General features: G+C 42.0%; 1 protein-coding gene across 2 annotated transcripts in view; it reads left to right on the top strand.

The window, feature by feature from the left end:
- Positions 1 to 2,519: 2,519 nt before the first annotated feature.
- Positions 2,520 to 19,340, top strand: part of GADL1 (glutamate decarboxylase like 1) — a 179,810-nt gene continuing 162,989 nt past the window's right edge. For both annotated transcript variants that reach the window (XM_070455301.1, XM_070455300.1), the window contains exon 1: positions 2,520 to 2,702. In XM_070455301.1, coding sequence (XP_070311402.1) covers positions 2,651 to 2,702 — 52 coding nt within the window. In that variant the 5' untranslated portion in view covers positions 2,520 to 2,650. The remainder of the gene's footprint in view (positions 2,703 to 19,340) is intronic.

Here is a 19,340-nt window from a genome sequence, read left to right as displayed (position 1 = left end):
TAAATTATCCCAATGGCCCCCCATCTCTGTGTCTAGAGATACTTCCTCTTTCTTTTCCAGCTTGTAAACTCCTTGGAGAGTTCCTAGGGAGAGATCTGTTGTTAAGATGAAGTCAGATTCCAGGAAAAGTGTGTGTCACAGAGTAAATGCTCAACAAATGATGAGTGGATTTGTGAGTGAATGAATGCTGTTTTCATGGCAGTCTTTCTTAAGACCAGTTCTGGGCCCTGCCTTGTTATGAGATGTGGATACTCCTCTGTAAGGAGCCGTGATGGCTGAGGCACAGTCCAGTTTCTTGCAGCACCAACTAGCCTGTCTGTGTACCCTCCAAGGACCCATTTTCCTAAAAGGTTTTGGTGAAAAACTCTTACCACCGGCTGTGGAAAATTCCTTTGCTAATCAGTGCAACTGAATGTAGACACTGGGCACAGGCTTTGTAATTATAGAAAGCTGCCTTCCAGTCATGGTTCTGAAATGCTTTCCCTCTGTGTTTCTGGGCAGATTGCTAAAGCCGAGCCTCTGTTTGTCCATTTGGTACAAGGGAATAATAGTAATTCCCATTTGTATAAGGATTATAGAAGGAAATGTATGAGCAGCCTTTAGCAGGGAGTCTAGCTCATAGGACATGTTTAAAAATAATAACTACTATCATCGGAGAAAATGGTCACTACTGGTTGGAAACATTTCTTAATCCTTCAAGTCGAATTAGCCTCCTCTCAACTCTGGCTCCTCAGTGCCCGCTTCTTTCATAGAACATGAACTAGATGAGAAAAAAGTAACTGCTCCTAAGCCTGTCTCTCGCAACTACGCTACAGCATTCTGAGGGCAGGATTTTTCTTGAAACCCCTCGTTACTGGCAAAGAAAGTGCTAAGTAACTGAAGGATGAAAGCAAGAAGAAATATAACACAATGCCTTTGCTATAGGAGTGAACATGGAAGTTTATTTTTGCTCCCAAAGGCATATAGTTTATGCCTTTTGCTATAGGAAATAAATATAGGAATAAAAATGGGAGATAGTCCATTAAGAGGTGAGTTTAGAGAGCAGTTTTTGACCTTTAATCTAAGAAATTTGAAATGGCATATTCCCTGGTTGGGGCAAGAGGGGAAGAGGGAACAGTTCTATCAATTGGCATTTCTGCAATCCACTGAAGCCCAGTTGGTCCTGGCGTGCTTCACACACAGAGAGATGTAATTTAGCAGAGGCTGACACTGGGCACTGCTCCAAGCTGGGCTAGAGAGGGCCCACTTATTACAAAGCTAAAAAAAGTAAATGAAAAACTTGCCAGAGTGTATACTCCTTTCCATATTTTTTAATAGAGTCACCAAAGATTAACTCCTGAAATGCTTATTTATGCTTCCATGACTAGCTCTCAGTACTTTTATCAGTGGAGCTACATACAGAAGAGTAGATGGAGGGAGAGGGTCTCGGAAACTTCATAAAATTTGTCTGCAGGGTCTTAACTTTAATATTTTTAATAACTCTAGTCTTGGGTATATTAGGAATCATCAGTTCTTTTGAGAGAAAAGAGCTGCACTGTCTTCACTGATGCAAGCTTTAAATATGCAGCTAGAGGAAATAATTCACCTAAGAAACCACTCTAGGCTCTGTGCAGAAGTGAACGAGGTTTTTTTTTTCTTTAAGGCCCTTGACGGATCTGGCTTATGAATGCAGGTCTGTAATGTAGTTGTCATCAATGTTCTTTGAATTAGCATTAACTGATTGCTCCTATCATCTCAATGGCCTCACTGAAAAGCTCCTAAGGGAATTTAAACATAACACTTGTTGGAGGGATGGCAAAAAGGCAGCCCTCACCGATGAGATTTAAATTTACAACAGGAACATGGCTGGAGCCCAACTTTCAGGGGCTTGCTGGAAGAATAAGTGTTGTGAACATTTTAGTCTAAACACCAAACAAATAGTGGGCCTTTCGAATCCCCTGCCTTTTTTTGCTCGTTTTAACCCCTGGACACCAAGGTGCGACTGCCTTCCCTTCTTCAAACTTGGAATGTTGCAGAGGCAAAAGGGTGAAATCGGACCGGGGCAAGGCATTTGCTTATGGAACTCTTAAATGTCAAGGCAGGCCTGAATGAATGAGGAGCGGCTGCCCTAAAATAGGTTCCCTGAGCTGGTGGCCTGGAGTGGTCATCAGATTTAGCTTAGGGCTTCTCTCGCCAGATCGGACCCTACGTGGTGGTGACTCCCAAAAGATGGAAGCTGGGAAGGTCACACTCCAAGGCTCACTCACTCATGCCCAATCTCTACCTCGGGGCGGGGGGTGGAGGTCGGGGGTCCGCCGGGGGGTGGGGAGCGGGGCAAGGTTTGCTGCAGGGTAGGCCCTGCCAGTTCGTGTGCGGGCAAATGCCCCGCGTCCCCCGGCCCTTCCCAGCTCGGGCAGAGAGACCCTGGCCCCGGGTCAAGCAGGCGGCAGGTCGCCAGCAGCTCGGCAAGTATTAATAGAGAGGCGCGGGAGCCTCGGGCGGCCGAGCTCAGGCAGCGCGAGCGCGTCCCCGTCCGTCCCGAGCGGTGGCTCGCGCCCAGCAGCGGCTGCGCGCACCCGCGGGTCCCCACGGGGGGCGCTGCCTCGGCAACTGCAGCCGCCGCGGCCTGGACTGCAGGAGCCGCGCCCCGGCCGCCCTGCGCGGAGCAGCGATGAGCCACCTCCCGGACCGAGAGCGCGCCCCGGACGGTAACGACTCGCGAGGTCTGACCTCCCGCTGTCGGTGGATCAGGGGTCCCGGAGGAGGGTTATTTGTTTCCCCGTCAGGCGGCTGGTGTGGGTATTAAGTCCACGTCTTCCTGGAGTTTTGCCTCCTTTCCTGCTCTTTTGGGAGTTCTCTTTAGGATGAGACAAGTTCACTTTGCTAAAGCTCACAGAACCGCGCTTGAATAGCCGTGGGCACTGGGCGGGCTTTTGAGATCAAGCGCAGAACAGGTTTCACCGCTGGGCTGCCGCGGGTATCTCTAGATACAGAGGGTGCCCCTTCCCTTTAAGAAATGATTGTGCTTTTACTTGGGAAGTGCCCGGCATCACCCCTGCACCGCCCCCCCACCCTCGCCTCCACCTGTCTCCTCCACAAACAGGCGTTAAGAGAGGCCACCTCTTCTTATAGTGAGTGAGCCCTCGTGTTCTTGGGGGTGGGGGACCCCGAATATTAGTTGTTTAAAGAAGGCATCATGCATCGTGCAGCAGAATTCCCCAAACCGATTTTAGAACTTGGGTATCATTTAGTTCGTCTCGTAAAATGATGGTTATATGATTCTGCGAGGTAAGAGTCTCGGGTTGCTATGAAAGGGTGATGAAATACTCTGAACTTTTCTCCCATCAGAGTTCACCTATTCACCTTTTCGCTTGTTTGCTCAAGATTTCAAACTTGATCCCTTAATTGCCTCGGTTTACCCCTAGTTCGGAACCCCTGCCCTGAAAGGTCGTCTTTACTGCTATTTGCTAGTTAGTTATTGACCTTTTAGGAAGAATGTTCCTCCAGGAATAACTCATCTTTGCATCAATAACCCTTTTGGATTGTACTGAACACTACTTAATGAAGTTGCTTTTTAAGATGAAACTCTCTGGGGGCTTGGTAAGGCAGGTGCAACAGTGTAGGGTTCCCTGCAGACCAGTCGTGAAGGGCGGGGATTTTCACACAGTCATGGGTAAGACAAGAATCACGGTGCTGCAAGAAATATTTCATCCCTCCCTTTCAGAGTCCTAGGCAGAGTTACCAGCATCGCTACCCTGGATCCTCTTTTGAAAATATTTTTTTAAGTTGCATTGTTACTGTTCTTACAAAACAGAAACAGACTCACAGACTTCAGGAAGGCACTGATGGTTGCCCTGGGGAAGAGTGGGAGGAAGGCATAGTGAGGGAGTTTGGGATGGACATATGCACACACATTTTAAATGGATAACCAACAGGGACCTATTGCATAGCACAGAGAACTTTGCTCAGTGTTATGTGGCAATCTGGATGGGAGGAGAGAGTGGGGAGAAGAGATACATGTATGTGTATGGCAGAGTCCCCTTTCACCTGAAACTCTCACAGCATTGTTAATCAGCTCTACTCCAATACAAAATGAAAAGTTTTGTTGTCATTGTTGCATTATTACTGTTTTCAATAACAGTAGCATAAAAACTGTCACTTGGCTGGAACTTTTTTGTAAAATGATTACTTTCATGTGTCTAAGATCAACACACAGTGCAATCTAAGGAAGATAATTATTTAAAAAACAGATTGATACTTTAGGCTGATTTTTTAAAAATTTTCCTAATAATATAGCAAGTTTCTTTATGTGAGGGATGGACACACAGGATAGTTGTATCTGACTGCCTTAGACCTGCACGCTTTGGTTTGTTTTGTTTTGTTTGAAATCTTAATTCCTATTTTAAAGTCACAAACTCTTTAGACCTCTGATAGAAACTTTTTAAGTATCTAGTCTTCCTAAATTAAGCATATGTCCTTATAACCAGGCATGTCTGTACCTTATGAGGACTTCATTGATTGCTATATATGAGTAGTGAAGTGTAGAGTTTAACCTTAAATCTGAATTTTGGAGGATACCAAAAGGCTTTAGGCTGCTGTCAGTCCAGTTATACTTGAGCAGGTGACAAGGTGGTAACATGTCCAGTAAAGCCTAATTGTGCCAAATGTTTGCCATGACATCTTAAAAGAGGACAGGATATGTATCTGTCAGACTTTGTAAATTTCAAAGTATGTTTGACAAGACTGTGAAAGTGATATGTGATGAGTATTTTAAATGACACACCTTGTTAAGCAGACCGTCTGGTTGAATATCTGTTACAGACTACACATTATGGAAGAACGTCATAGGGAATCCTATTACAGATAAATAATTCTTATTCCGCTCCACATGTTTTGATCCAGTTTACAGTCTGCCCATAGTACATCCCAGAGAAATTTAGGCAATTAATTATAACAGATTTGAAGTTTAATTCCAGTAGAAATAAAGAATTCTTTGGACTCAACTCTATTTTCCCTTCTGGTTTGAAGTTATAAGACAAACCTTCTACATAATTTAGGTCTGCAAAGTCATAGTTTTTTTCTTATGCAGCTTTTGCTTCTTATTTTGATTCTTCACTTTTAAACTGGAAGAAACTTTTAAGTTTTAATAGTAAGGGGCAGAAACCTTTTCCATTGAAAATCTGACTTTTATGGAATGTTGTAAGTCTGGTATATTGGAATAAAATTGAAACCATGATATTCAGGAACAAAATTTCTGTGTAATTTTTTTGCCTCTTGTATATTTCTTTGTTTTCTTTCTCTCTATAAACTTTTCACTTTTTATTTATTCCTTTTGTTTATAATTTAAATGAAACTCACTGCAGGTAAAATTTATCACCCAGTATCTGATCCCTCCTTTAAGGTAAGAAGTGCTCATATTGAACACTTACCTGCTAGGCTAAACTACAAGCAGTAGCTTCTCTAAGCCTCATTAGCAAGGAGAACTATTATTGTCTGCTTTTATTGTAATTATAGCTTTTTAAAAATAAAACTGAGGCTCTGGGAGGGTGACTGTCAGCTGTGAGTGTTCAATCCATTCCCCTAACACCTAACCCCGGGTCTGTGCTGCCTCTCCTGCTGGACCACAGTGTTGAATGTCCACAGGTGGAACGCTGGCGAGACCCCTGGAAGGTGGCGCTCAGCTCACTGAAGTGACAGGAGCATTCTTCCCTTTCCCTTTGGGTGGGAAAGATGGGAGGGAAAGATGGGAGGAAACACCGTAGGTATTCAGAGATCTGGCCGTAGCAGCTCCCTCTCTCCCTCTGGCTGGGATCGGGACCTGTGCTTTGCCCCAGGGGCAGAAACCCTCTGGTTATTGGGAAAGTAGGACAGCTGTACCTTTCTGAGGCAGAGGCAGCGCCCCAAGGGACACTGTGCAGCCCTGCTCTGGAGCAGGTGTGGTCGGGGTCCCACTCTCTCAGGCTGCCCAAAATGGGTCCATGTTACAAGGTGGTGCCCTTGTATTCTGCAGCAACCTAAATGGGAGAAGAATTTGAAAAGAATAGATACACATATATGCATACCTGCACCACTTTGCTATGCACTTGGAACTAACACAACATTGTTAATTGACTATACCCCAATATAAAATAGAATTTTTAAAAAGACAGCACCCTGGGAGCAGGTGACCTGCACTAGAGCAAAGCCGCTCTCTGTGGGGAGCTGTGGGGACAGAAGAAGAAGGATGCTGATCGAAGGTTCTGATGTGTAGTATCTCTCAACACATGATGAAGACTCTGTATCTCGGTTTCTTCATCTGTAAAATGTGGATGAGGCTATTCACTAGTTCAAATTACTGTGAGCATTTCCACTGACTGAATGTCTGGCAGGTAGCAGGCTCTCCATAAACTTATTATATTCAGAAAATTCGATATAGAGTTTAGAATCTGTTAGCAAAGTGCAACTTTCCAGAAAGATGGGGTTAGTGTGACATCCATTCAGCTATACAATATTAACAGACACAGTCTACCTACTGATGCAGGGAGTCTGCCAGATGTGTGATCAGCCACACACGGGGGATGTGTGTGTGTGTGTGTGTGTGTGTGTGTGTGTGTGTGCGCGCACGCGCGCGCACACTTTGGATGCTGTGTCTTTGCAATTGGAGCTTTCATTTTGTGCAAAGAGTGAGGAGAAGTTAATTTATATATTAAAACAGAAAAGTGAGTTAGGAGTCCCAGTGAATCATGGGAGAGTACTTTTCAGAAAGCAGGTTGCTCCTGGAGTTACCCTCACAATTGACTTTGAAAACATTGATTCTTGCTCAGTGATTTTTCTATTGTATTGAATAAGTTCATAAATTCTGTTTAGTCTGCATTGAAACACTTCAGAGTTTTTTGTAATTGGTTACATCTCTGTTTCTTACATAAAGTCCATGAGAGCATGGACCACATCTTTCTATTTACTGAATCCCCAGCACCTAGCTTGGAGGCTTCCCTGGAAGCCCAGATGATAAAAAATCTACCTGCAGTGCAGGAGACCTGGGTTCAATCCCTGGGTCTGGAAGATCCCCTGGAGGAGGAAATGGCAACCTACTCCAGTATTCTTGGCTGAAGAATCCCATGGACGGAGGAGCCTGGCAGGCTACAGTCTATGGGGTCACAGAGTCAGACACGACTAAGTGACTAACACTTTCACTTTTCACAGCACCTGGCTAAGTGCCTACAGTTTTGTAGGTACATATATTCAACATATATCTGTTGAATAAAGAAATGTGTGAGTGAATAAGAAAGTGATGGGTGGTAACAATGTGTGATTCCTGAAATACATCGTCTTTATTTTTGCATTTAAGCCTGAATTCATACTCACTTTTTCCTCCTCCAGGTTGTTTATAATTGTGAAAATTTGTAAGTATTTACATGCCAAACAATAGGGTGTTAAAAACATATAAATATTCCTTTGCTGGATGGCATAAATCAATTATGATAGGCTTTAAAATGCTATGTGATGGCATTCTGTTTTTGGAAAATCATTACCTGTTGCAAAAGGATCTAGGTGGAAAGGCAACAGAGGATTAATAGATGTTGCCTCTGAAAAGATGGGATAATAAATATTCCTTAATTCTTTTTGCTTGTTTATGTTTCTGATTCTTACGCAATGAACTTGCTTTCTTTTATAAGGAAGAAACATGATACAAGGGCTATGTACCATAAAACAATTGGGAAGTTAGGTTTGACATAGATACACAACCATGTGTAAAATAATAGATAGCTAGTGGGAAGCTGTCATGGACCACAGGGGGCTCAGATCAGTGCTCTGTGATGACCTAGGGGATTGGACGAGGGCAGGGAGGCTCAACAGGGAGAGGATATATGTATACGTATAGCTGATGCACTTTGTTGTACAACAGAAACTAATAAAATATTGTGAAGTAATTATACTCCAACAAAAAAAATACCATAGACCACTTACACTGCATCACCTAATTCCTTGACACTGGACACTTAAGTTGTTTTCTCAACTGACTTTCCAAATTTGTCTGCCCAACTCTTTGTGAACATTTAAGTTTCTGCCTTTCAGGGTTAAAAAGTAGCATAATTGTTTTAAAGAGATGAGCAGTTGAAAAAGAAACTCAAAGTAGGAAAAAGAAAGCAATTTAATGCCAATGACAAAAGATACTAATTTTCCAGCTTGTGGTATTGAGTACATTGTTTTGCTGCAAATCATAGTTAGCTTTTGGTCTCCCCTGTGCCCTTGGCTTTCCTTCCTTTGTTGTGTAAAGATTGTAGCAGTTCATGAATACCTAATTAGTCAGTGCTCCCTAGCTGTTTTGTGTCTGTATTTGAGGTGTTTTCATAGTGGCTGCCATTAAGTATCCTTTCTTTATTTGCAGAATTCCAGGAAAAAGAACTTTATGAAGCAGGGAAGGTGGTCTCTTTCCTTTCTTTGGGGTGGGGGGAAGTCACCATTCTTTGGGAATAGAGCTGTGAATAAGTAACTTTTAAGCTTACATATTTTTTTCTTTTTAAAATTGAGATAGTTGGTATATAACATGACATAAGTTTCAGGTGTACAACTTAGTGACACATAATTTTTAAAGGTTATGCTCCATTTATAGTTGTTATAAAAATATTGACTATACTCCCTGTGTTGTACAATATCTGTAAGTTCCCAACATATGAACCTTCAAGTTCCAAACTTTCAAAGGTGCAAACCCGCACTCCATCACTCAGACACGAGTGAAGCCGCAGCCGGCCCTCCCTCTCCTGTTGCCGACTACCCTTCAGCTCCACCGTCTCCCGCCTCCTCTCCCTCCTCCGGTCAGTCGCTCGTCTTGCCCGTTCACTAGATGCCAGCCTGTGAGCCAGCCACTGTACTGTCCTGCTGTACTTTTCAAAGTATTACACTGTGAGACTAAACATGTTTTCTTTACTTTTTGTGTTTGTTTTTTTATATATTATTTGTGTGAAAAGTAATACAAACCTATTACCGCACAGTACTATATAGCCATTTGTGTTAGTTGCGGACCTAGTCTAAATTTGTTGGAGTTTTGAACAAATTGAACTTATGAACACACTCTCAGAACAGAACTCATTCATATGTAGGGGACTTATTGTATAGCTCTGGATTATTTATTTTATATATAGTAGGTTGTATCTCTTAACACCCTCCTCCTGTAATGCCCCTCCCCCCTTTCCTCTTTCCACTTGTTACCACTAATTTGTTCTCTGTATTTGTGAGTATTTTTTTGTTATATTCACCAGTTTGTTTTATTTTTTGGGTTCCACATCTAAGTTGTATTATACAGTATTTGTCTTTCTCTGTCTGACTTATTTCACTCAATGCCCTCAAAGCCCATCCATGTTGTTGCATATGTGCCTATTGCAAAACCTCTTTCTTTTTTATGGCTTAATAGTGTTTCATTGTGTGCATGTGGATTATATGTTATAACATCTTTTATCTGTTCATCTGTTGATGGACACTTAGGTTGCCTTCATATTTTTTTAATTATAAATTCAGACTACTTTTTAAAATATCCTCACCAGCATTTGTTTGTGTTCTTTTTGCTTATAGTCATTCTGACAGGTGTGAGGTGATATCTCATGTGTTTGTTTTTTTTAATGTTTTATTTGGCTGCAGCATGTGGGATCTTCAATCTTTGTTGTGGCATGAGGGATCTTTAGTTGTTCTGTGTGAACTCTTAGTTACAGCATATAGGATCTAGTTCCCTGACCAGGGATTGAACCTGAGCCCTGCATTGAGAGCACAGAGTCTTAGCTACTTGTCCAGGGAGGTCACTCATGTCCTTTTAATTTTCATTTCTGTGATGACTAATGACATTGAACCGTCTGTTTATATTCTTTGAAAAAGTGACTTTGAAAAAGAATGACTGCCCATTCTTTAGATGGGTTGTTTGTTTTTCTGATGTTGAGTTGTAGGAACTGTTTGTTTATTTTGGATAATGACCCCTTATTGGGCATACCACTTGCAAATACTTTATTCCATTCAGTTAGGTGCCTTTTTGTTTTCTTGATGGTTTTCTTTGCTATGCAAAAGCTGTTAAGTTTAATTAGGTCTCAAGTGTTTATTTTCCCTTCTATTTCCTTTGCTTTAGGACATAGAGCCAGAAGATATTGTTACAATTTATGTCAAAGAGTGTTCCTCCCATATTTTCTTATAGGAGTTTTATGGTTTCTGGCTTATATTTAGCTCTTTTATCCATTTTGAGTTTATTTTTTGTATATAGTGTTAAAGAATGTTCTAATTTCATTATTTTACATGTCGTTGTCCAGTTTTACCAAAACTACTTATTGAAGAGACTGTCTTTTCCCCATCGTAAATTCTTTCCTCTTTTGTCATGGATTAACACACAATGGCGAAGAAGGCAATGGCAACCCACTCCAGTACTCTTGCCTGGAAAATCCCACGGCTGGAGGAGCCTGATAGACTGTAGTCCACGGGGTCGCTAAGAGTCGGACATGACTGAGCGACTTCACTTTCACTTTTCACTTTCATGCATTGGAGGAGGAAATGGAAACCCACTCCAGTGTTCTTGCCTGGAGACTCCCAGGGACGGGGGAGCCTGGTGGGCTGCCGTCTCTGGGGTCACACAGAGTCGGACACGACTGAAGCGACTTAGCAGCAGCAGCAGCAGCAACACATGATGGTGTGATCACTCACCTAGAGCCAGACATCCTGGAGTGTGAAGTCAAGTGGGCCTTAGGAAGCATCACTACAAACAAAGCTAGTGGAGGTGATGGAATTCCAGTTGAGCTATTTCAGATCCTAAAAGATGATGCTGTGAAAGTGCTGCACTCAATATGCCAGCAAATATAGAAAACTCAGCAGTGGCCACAGGACTGGAAAAGGTCAGTTTTCATTCCAATCCCAAAGAAAGGCAATGCTAAATAATGTTCAAACTATTGCACAATTGCACTTATCTCACATGCTAGCAAAGTAATGCTCAAAATTCTCCAAGCCAGGCTTCAACAGTTTGTGAACCGAGAACTTCTAGATGTTCAAGCTGGATTTAGAAAAGGCAGATGAACCAGAGATCAAATTGCCAACATCGGCTGGATCATAGAAAAAGCAAGAGAATTCCGCAAAAACACCTGCTTCGCGGACTAGGCTAAAGCCTTTGACTGTGTGGATCACAGCAAACTGTGGAAAATTTTTAAAGAGATGGGAATACCAGACCACCTGACTTGCCTCCTGAGAAATCTCTATGCAGGTTAAGAAGCAACAGCTAAAAATGCACATGAAACAACGGACTGGTTCCAAATTGGAAAAGGAGTGCGTCAAGACTGTATATTGTCACCCTGCTCATTTAACTTATATGCAGAGTACATAATGAGAAGTGCTGGGCTGGATGAAGCCCAAGATGGAATCAAGATTGCTGGGAGAAATATCAATAACCTCAGATATGCAGATGACACCACCCTTATGTCAGAAAGTGAAGAGGAATTAAAGAGTCTCTTGATTAAAGTGAAAGAGGAGAGTGAAAAAGATGGCTTAAAACTAAAAAAACTAAGATTATGGCATCCAGTTCTATCACTTCATGGCAAATAGATGGGAAAACAATGGAAACAGTGACAGACTTTTATTTTCTTGAGCTCCAAAATCACTGCAGATAGTGACTGCCGGCATGAAATTAAAAGACACTTACTCCTTGGAAGAAAAGCTCTGACAAACCTAGACAGCATATTAAAAGCAGAGATGTTACTTTGCTGACAGAGGTCTGTATAGTCAAAGCTGTGGTTTCCCAGTAGTGACATGTGGACATGAAAGTTGGACCATAAAGTTGAGCACCAAAGAATTGATGCTTTTGAACTACGGTGTTGGAGAAGACTCTTGAAAGGCCCTTGGACAGTAAGGAGACCTAATATGTCAATCCTAAAGGAAATCAATCCTGAATATTCATTGGTTGGACTGATGCTGAAGCTGAATACATTGACCACCTGATGTGAAGAATTGACTCATTGGAAAAGACCCTGATTCTGGGGAAAAGACTGAAGGCAGGCAAGGAAGAGGACGACAGAGGATGTGATGGTTGGATGGCATCACTGACTTGATGGACAGGAGTTTGAGCAAGTTCTGGGTGTTGGTGAAGGACAGGGAAGCCTGGCATGCTGCAGTCCATGGGGCCACAATGAGTCAGACATGACTGAGTGAGTGAACTGAACTGAACTGACCCTAACTTTTGCATTTCATAATTTAACCAACCAAATATACATTCCTAGACCTAATAATTTTGTCCTATTTTTTAAATTATGATAAGTCTTTTAATTTATAGATTTACTATCCTGACCTTTTCTATTCAAATAATTTATGTGTTGAAGGACTTGGGCCATTTGGTCTACGTAATTCTCTGCAATCTGGATTTTACTGCTTGTGTGCTAATGATTTAACATTTTCTTTGAAGATTGCCTTCTTTGAACTTCGGCTTGTGCCTCCCTAGTCCTTCCTCTTTCTCAGTCCTTGTGGCTAAATTACACTTTTTAGTCTGATCCTTAAATTCTAGAGACAACCATGAAATCATTTTATCTATTAGGTTTTTTATTATAGTATTAGGCAATAAAGCATTTAATTAAGTTTCTCCTATTCAGCCCCTCAATTCTTTCATGAACTTCATTAAACATTATAATGAGTTGGCTGAAAATTGATGCTCTCATTTACTAATTATTTCAAATAGTAGTAACTTGGGTATATTACAGGGCAGTTTTTATAAACTCTGTACACTGTTGTTTGGATTGTAAAATGGTATAACTGCTATGAAAATCAGTATGGAGGTTTCTTAAAAAATGAAACATGAAACCACCGTATAAGTGGTAGTAAAGAGGAGCCTGGCAGGCTACTGTCCATGGAATCGCAAGAGTTGGACATGACTTGAAGAGTAAACCACAAAACCACAATTCCACTTCTGAGTAAATAATTGAAATAATTGAAAACAGAGTCTTAAAGAGATGCCCTTGTTTACAGGAGCAGTATTCATAATAGCCAAACAGGAGGAAGAAAAGCAAATATGCATTAATGGATAGACGGATATACTAAATATGGTATATGCAGTCAATGGAATATTATTTAGGCTTAAAAATGATAGATGTACTGTTATGTTCTCCACCAGGTATGAACCCCAAGGACATTATGCTAAGTGAGAGAAGCTGGGCACAAACAGCCAATGTACTGTGTAATTCCACTTCTGTAAAGCTGGGAGTAGAATGCTCGTTATCAGGAGCAGGGGGAATAGAGGGAGTGGAAAGTGTTCAATGGGTATAGAGTTTGAGTTTTGCAAGGTAAAAATTATGGAGATGTTTCATAACAATATGAATATACTTAACATCGTGAACTGTATTGTTAAAATGGTTAAGGTGGTATTTTATGCTTTGTATTTTGGGGTTTTTTTTTAATCACAATAAAAATGGAACACCCAATTTAAAAACAAGCAAAAAGACTTTTAAAGATAGAAAAATTCATAAACTAAGAACTCACTTACTTCCGCGAACAGTTTAACCTTCTTTGTGTCTTTGATGTTGCCATTATGAGCACTGAATGTTGTCATATTCTCAGGAGTTGAGAGGTGTCTATCTGCTTCTTTGTTCCTTCATTGAATGAGGTCAGATTGCTTTTCTTGAATTCTTTTCTCTTCTGTCCTGTTGCTGTTTCCCTCCTCATGGCTTTCGAGTGTCAGCTTTTTTTCTTTCTCCTAATTCTAGTAGAAATTTAAATCACCATTTGCTGCACTTAACTCCAGTTCATTGTTTTTAACAAGTTTGGCAATTTTCTCATCTTGCTTCTTTTAGCTTACGAAACCATTGAAATTGTCCATGATACAAGGTAGTTTGCCTCTGAATGAGGTGCAAAGAGGACTGTGAGTGAAGTTTATAAATACCTGTTACACTGACTTTGTTGTATGTACTTATTTTGTACTTATGGATAGTTGATGTTGGTAGATAAGAAGCTTCCACATAGAATGTTTCTCTATTTGGAAAAATATTTTTGTGTAAACATATGCATGAATAATTATAGTTCATGCTTATAGTTTGAAGAAACTGATAAAATTGCTCAGTAGATAACATACGCCAACAGAGTTGGCAAGTAAGCCTCAGTTTAGGGGAAAATTGTAGCTTGCCTCACTGTTGTGCACTGGGAGTGTGACTGCCTTCTAGCCCTTAGGGCAATTCCTGCATGTTCTTCCTTGCTGTTTACACTACTCCCATCAGCTGTCCCCGTGGTGCTGAGAACTTGGCTTCTGTGCGCCAGTACTGAAATTGAACCTCAGAGTCAGAGTTCTGGGCGAAGTAGAAAAGAATTGCTTTATTGCTTTGCCAGACAGAGGGGAGACACAGAGGGCTCCTGTCCTTGACACCCGTCTCCCAACCCTGGGGTACTTGGTGAGAAGCTGTAAGGCAGTGGCACAAGGGTGGCATAGCTGATAAGATTAAGGTGCTCAGAACCTGCACTCCTTTAATCTAGCCTCGGGTGGTCTTCTCTGGAATGAAAAATGCTTATTTCTTTCATCTGTTGGGAGTTAAGTTCTGTAAACCAAACTATCAGGGTTTCCCTGGTGGCTTAGACAGTGAAGTGTCTGCCTGCAATGTGGGAGACCCAGAAGATTCTCTGGAAAAGGAAATGGCAACTCACTCCGGTACTCTTGCCTGGAAAATTCCATGGATGGAGGAGCTTGGTAGGCTACAGTCCATGGGGTCGCAAAGAGTCAACATTGAGTTGACTGAGTGACTTGACTTTCTTTCTTTCTTTCATTTAGTTCTATAAAGAGCTTAAACATGTCTTGTTATGTGTATACCATGAAGCGAACCAGGACCTTACCCCAAGGCTGCACTATTGTTTTTTTTTATTATTTCCCCCTTGTCTCTGCATCCCCTCCCTTCCCTGATTAACAACTGTTCAGCTCTGTCCTTTGTAACTTAGGGAAGGCCATGGAAACTGGAGTCTGTTCCCTACAAACAAGCCACAAGGGAGACCTAGGAAGCTTTCTGTGCCCAGGAACCCCAGAGGGCCCTGTTTGGTTTCGTTACTAAGAGGTCTGTAGCATGACTTACCGGAGGCTGGGCAACGTGCTTCACTCTTTTACATTGCGCATGATTTTGTAAGAGCTTTCTTCAGGTATGGTTTATATATCATAAAATTCACCTGTTTGTGCAATTCAGTTAATTTTTAGTAAATGTACAGCACTCTTTCCCAGGTGGGTCGGTGGTAAAGAATCTGCCTGCCAATGCAGGAGACACAAGTTTGATCCCTGGGTTGGGAAGATGCACTGGAAAAGGAAATGGCCACCTGCTCCACTATTCTTGCTGGGAAATTCCATGGACAGAGAAGCCTGGCAATTATGAAGACTGTGGTGGCGGTGGTTTAGTCTGACTCTTGCAACCCCATGGCCCGTAGCCCACCAGGCTTCTCTGTCCACGGGATTTCCCAGCAAGAACACTGGAGCGGGTTGCCCATTTCCCTGCAGGTGGTCTTCTGCATTGCAGGCAGATTCTTTACTGCTGAGCCACTGGGAATTCCCTGTTACGTAGAAATTGTGGTCAAAGTAAGTGTTGCAAAGCAAAACAATAGTTTTGCGAGACAGACTATTGCCTTCAGATAGGACTTTCTAAATTTTTTAATTTCCCTTTGAGCATGTCCTGCTACACCTAGAAGATGAACTCATGGAATTTTGTCCATAGTACAGAGAAGATTCCTTTGTGGATCTTTAATGGTTAGCCATAAGTTCAGTTCAGTCGCTCAGTCATATCCAACTCTTTGTGACCCCATGGACTGCAGCATGCCAGGCTTCCCTGTCCAACACCAACTCCCAGAGCTTGCTCAAACTCACGTCCATCAAGTCAGTGATGCCATCCAACCATCTCATCCTCTGTCATTCCTTTCTCCTCCTGCCTTCAGTGTTTCCCAAAAGCTAGGGTCAAATAAGAGAATGTTTAGTGTAGAAAATATCAATGAAAGGGAATTCCCTGGCAGTCTAGTAGTTAAAACACCACGCTTCCTGTGCTTCCAGGGCAGGGAGTGTGGGTTCAATCCTTGATTGGGGAACTTGGATCTCACATGCCAAGTGGTATGGCAAAAAATAAATAAAAAATAAAACCCACTGGGAATTAAAAAAAAAAATGTCAGTGAAAAGTCTCCACTTCAGACATTAAAAAATAATGGAGACAAAAAAAGTAATTGAGGCAAGACAGACCAGGACTGAAAAATTTGTCTCCATTTCTCATTGCCTGAGATCAAAGCCAAGGGGTCATGAAGAGCAGTACCACATTTACCTGCTAATTTAATGGAAAGTGAAAGTCACTTAGTCATGTCCAACTCTTTGCGATGCCATAGACTATACAGTCCATGGAATTCTCCAGGCCAGAATAGTGGAGTGGGTAACCTTTCCCTTCTCCAGGGGATCTTCCCAACCCAGGGATCGAACCTAGGTCTCCCACATTGCAGGCAGATCTTTACCAGCTGGGTCACAAGGGAAGTCCAATTTAGTGGAAGCACTGAAGATAACAACAGCAGGGATCTTTACCAATTCTCTGGGATGAGGCCACCTTGCAGCTTCTTCAGAGCAAAGAAGTGATGGCTCTCTGAAGACAGAGAGAGGCTGAACAGGAGATGGAAGTGACTCAGAGGAAGGTAGGTGGATGGAGTGCCCTTGCTTCTGGCAAGGCTCTCTCTCTGATGAGGATGAAGGCAGAAACCATGGGACAGATAGACCTGCTTTATTAGGGAGCTGATGAAGAACACAGTATAAATCTGGAGGGGTTAACATCATTGCCCACAGCCAAGATGAACCCACCTTAGTGAGGGAACACCGCTGGTATTTGACCAAGATGAGACAGAAGAGACCACAGTATGCCTCAGCCATGATGGCCAGGTGGGAGAGGAGTCAAGACGTAGATGAGTGAGATAGCCAGAGATGAAGTGCCAGAGGTCACCCCGTGGATGCAAGCACTCCACTGCTGTTCCTCCATTCTGAAGTTGAGTAGCGTATGCTTCCTCCCCCATGTACCTAGAAGCCTTCAAAAAGGCTTGGAGACCGGGGAGTGGGAATCTGAGCGATCAAGCATTTTTATTGAACATTGTAAAAATGGAGCATTGCCTAAACAGACTGTTTATCATCGCTGACCAAATTTTAACCAGATTGGATTAAGTAATGGAGATTTTGTCACCTCTTTCCGTCAGTGGAGATTCATGAGGCGGTAATATCAATTAGAGACCAAAGTAAAGATACAAGCAGACTTTGTTTTATTATACTTTGCTTGTTTACACTTCCCAGATACTGTGCTTTTTACAACTGAAGATTTGGTGCAACCTCCTGTTGAGCAAGTCTGTTGGCACCATTTTTCCAACAGCATTTGCTCACATCACGTCTCCGTGTCACATTTTGGTAACTCTCACAATATTTCAGGTTTTCCTGTTATTGTTATTATATGTTTTAAGGTGACCTATGGTTAATGGCCTTTGATGTTACTATTGTAATTGTTTTCTGGCACCAGGAACCATGCCCATATAAGATGGCAAATTTAATCAATAAATGAATGAGTTCTGACAGCTCCATCAACCAGCCATTCCCATCTTTCTCCCTCTCCTCAGGCCTTCCTATTCCCTGAGACAGCAATGTTGAAATTACACTATTAGTAACCCTACAATGGCCTCTAAGTGTTCAAGTGAAAGGAAGAGTCCCAAGTCTTTCATTTTAAATCAAAAGCTAAAAATGATCAAGCTTAGTGAGGAAAGCATGCATCAAGATGGGTCCAAAGCTATGCGTCTTACACCAAACAGCCAAGTCGTGAATGCAAAGGAAATGTTCTTGAAGGAAATTAAAAATGCTATTCAGTGAATAAGAAAGAGAAACAGCCTTTGTGCTGATATGGAGAAGATTTGAATGGTCTGTAAAGAAAATCTGGCCAGACACAACATTCCTTTAAAGCCAATACCTAATCCAGAGCCAGGCCCTAACTCTCCTCAATTCTCAGAAGGCTGAGAGAGGCGAGCAGGCTGCAGAAGAAAAGTTTGAAGCCAGCAGAGGTTGGTTCATGAGGTTGAAGGAAGGAAGCCGTCTCCATAGCATCAAAGTGCAAGGTGAGGGAGCAGGTGCCGATGTAGAAGCTGCTGTAACTTACCCAGAAGGTCCACATAGGATAATTAATAAGTGGCTATGCTAAATAATAGATTTTCAGTGTAGATGAAACAGCCTTCTATTAGAAGAACTTTCATGACTAGAGAGAAGTCAATGCCTGGCTTCAAGCCTTCAAAGGATGGGCTGATTTCTCTTGTTAGGGGCTAATGCAACTAACTCGGTGACTTTAAGTTGAAATCAGTGCTCATGTACCGTTTTGAAAGTCCTAAGGTCCTTAAGAATCATGCTAAATCTACCCTACCTATGCTCTGTAAATGGAACAACAAAGCCTGCATGAGACCACACCTGTTGCCAGCATGGTTTACTGAATAGTTTCAACTTACTGTTGATCTACTGCTCAGAAAAAAAAAAAAATTGCTTTCTAAATATTTACCGCTTCTTGACAAGGCACCTGTACGCTCAAGAGTGCTGATGGAGATGTATTAATGCAAAGAGGTTAATACTGTTTTTTTAACACTTGGTAAATAATATGACACCTATTCTGTAGCCTATGGGTCATTTTGACCTTTAAGTTTTATTATTTAAGAAATACACTTCGTAAGGCTATAGCTGGCATAGATAATGACTCCTCTGATAAATCTGGGGAAAGTCAATTAAAAAAAAAACCTCTGGAAAGGATTCGCCACTTCAGATGCCATGAAGAATATTCGTGTTTCATAGAAAGAGGGCAAAATATCAACAGGACTTTGAAAGAAGCTGATTCCAACTCTCATGGATGACTTTGAGGGGTTCAAGCCTCCAGTGGAGGAAGCAACTGCAGATGTGGTGGAAAGTACCAAGAGAACTAGAATGAGAAGTGGGACCTGAAGATGAAACCTAATTTTTGCATTCACGTGATAAAATTTGGACAGCAAGGAGATCAAACCAGTCAATCCTAAAGGAAATCAGTCCTGAATATTCATTGGAAGGACTGATGCTGAAGCTGAAGCCCCAATACTTCGGCCACCTGATGTGAAGAGCTGACTCATTAGAACAGACCCTGATGCTGGGAAAGATTGAAGGCAAGAGGAGAAGGGGACAACAGAGAATGAGATGGTTGGATGGCATCACCAACATGAGTTTGAGCAAGCTCTGGGAGATGATGAAGGACAGGGAAACCCCTGCAGTCCATGGGGTTGCAAAGATTTGGACATGACTGAGTGACTGAACAGCAATGATAAAACTTGGACAGATAAGAAGTTGTTTTTTATGGATGAGCAAAGAAAGTGATTTCTTGAGATGGAGTCTACTGTTGGTGAAGATG

Source organism: Odocoileus virginianus, chromosome 26, assembly GCF_023699985.2.
Source record: "Odocoileus virginianus isolate 20LAN1187 ecotype Illinois chromosome 26, Ovbor_1.2, whole genome shotgun sequence".
Taxonomy (NCBI): domain Eukaryota; kingdom Metazoa; phylum Chordata; class Mammalia; order Artiodactyla; family Cervidae; genus Odocoileus; species Odocoileus virginianus.
The sequence above is the reverse complement of the archived record's forward strand: the minus strand, read 5'-3'. Positions and strand labels throughout refer to the sequence as shown.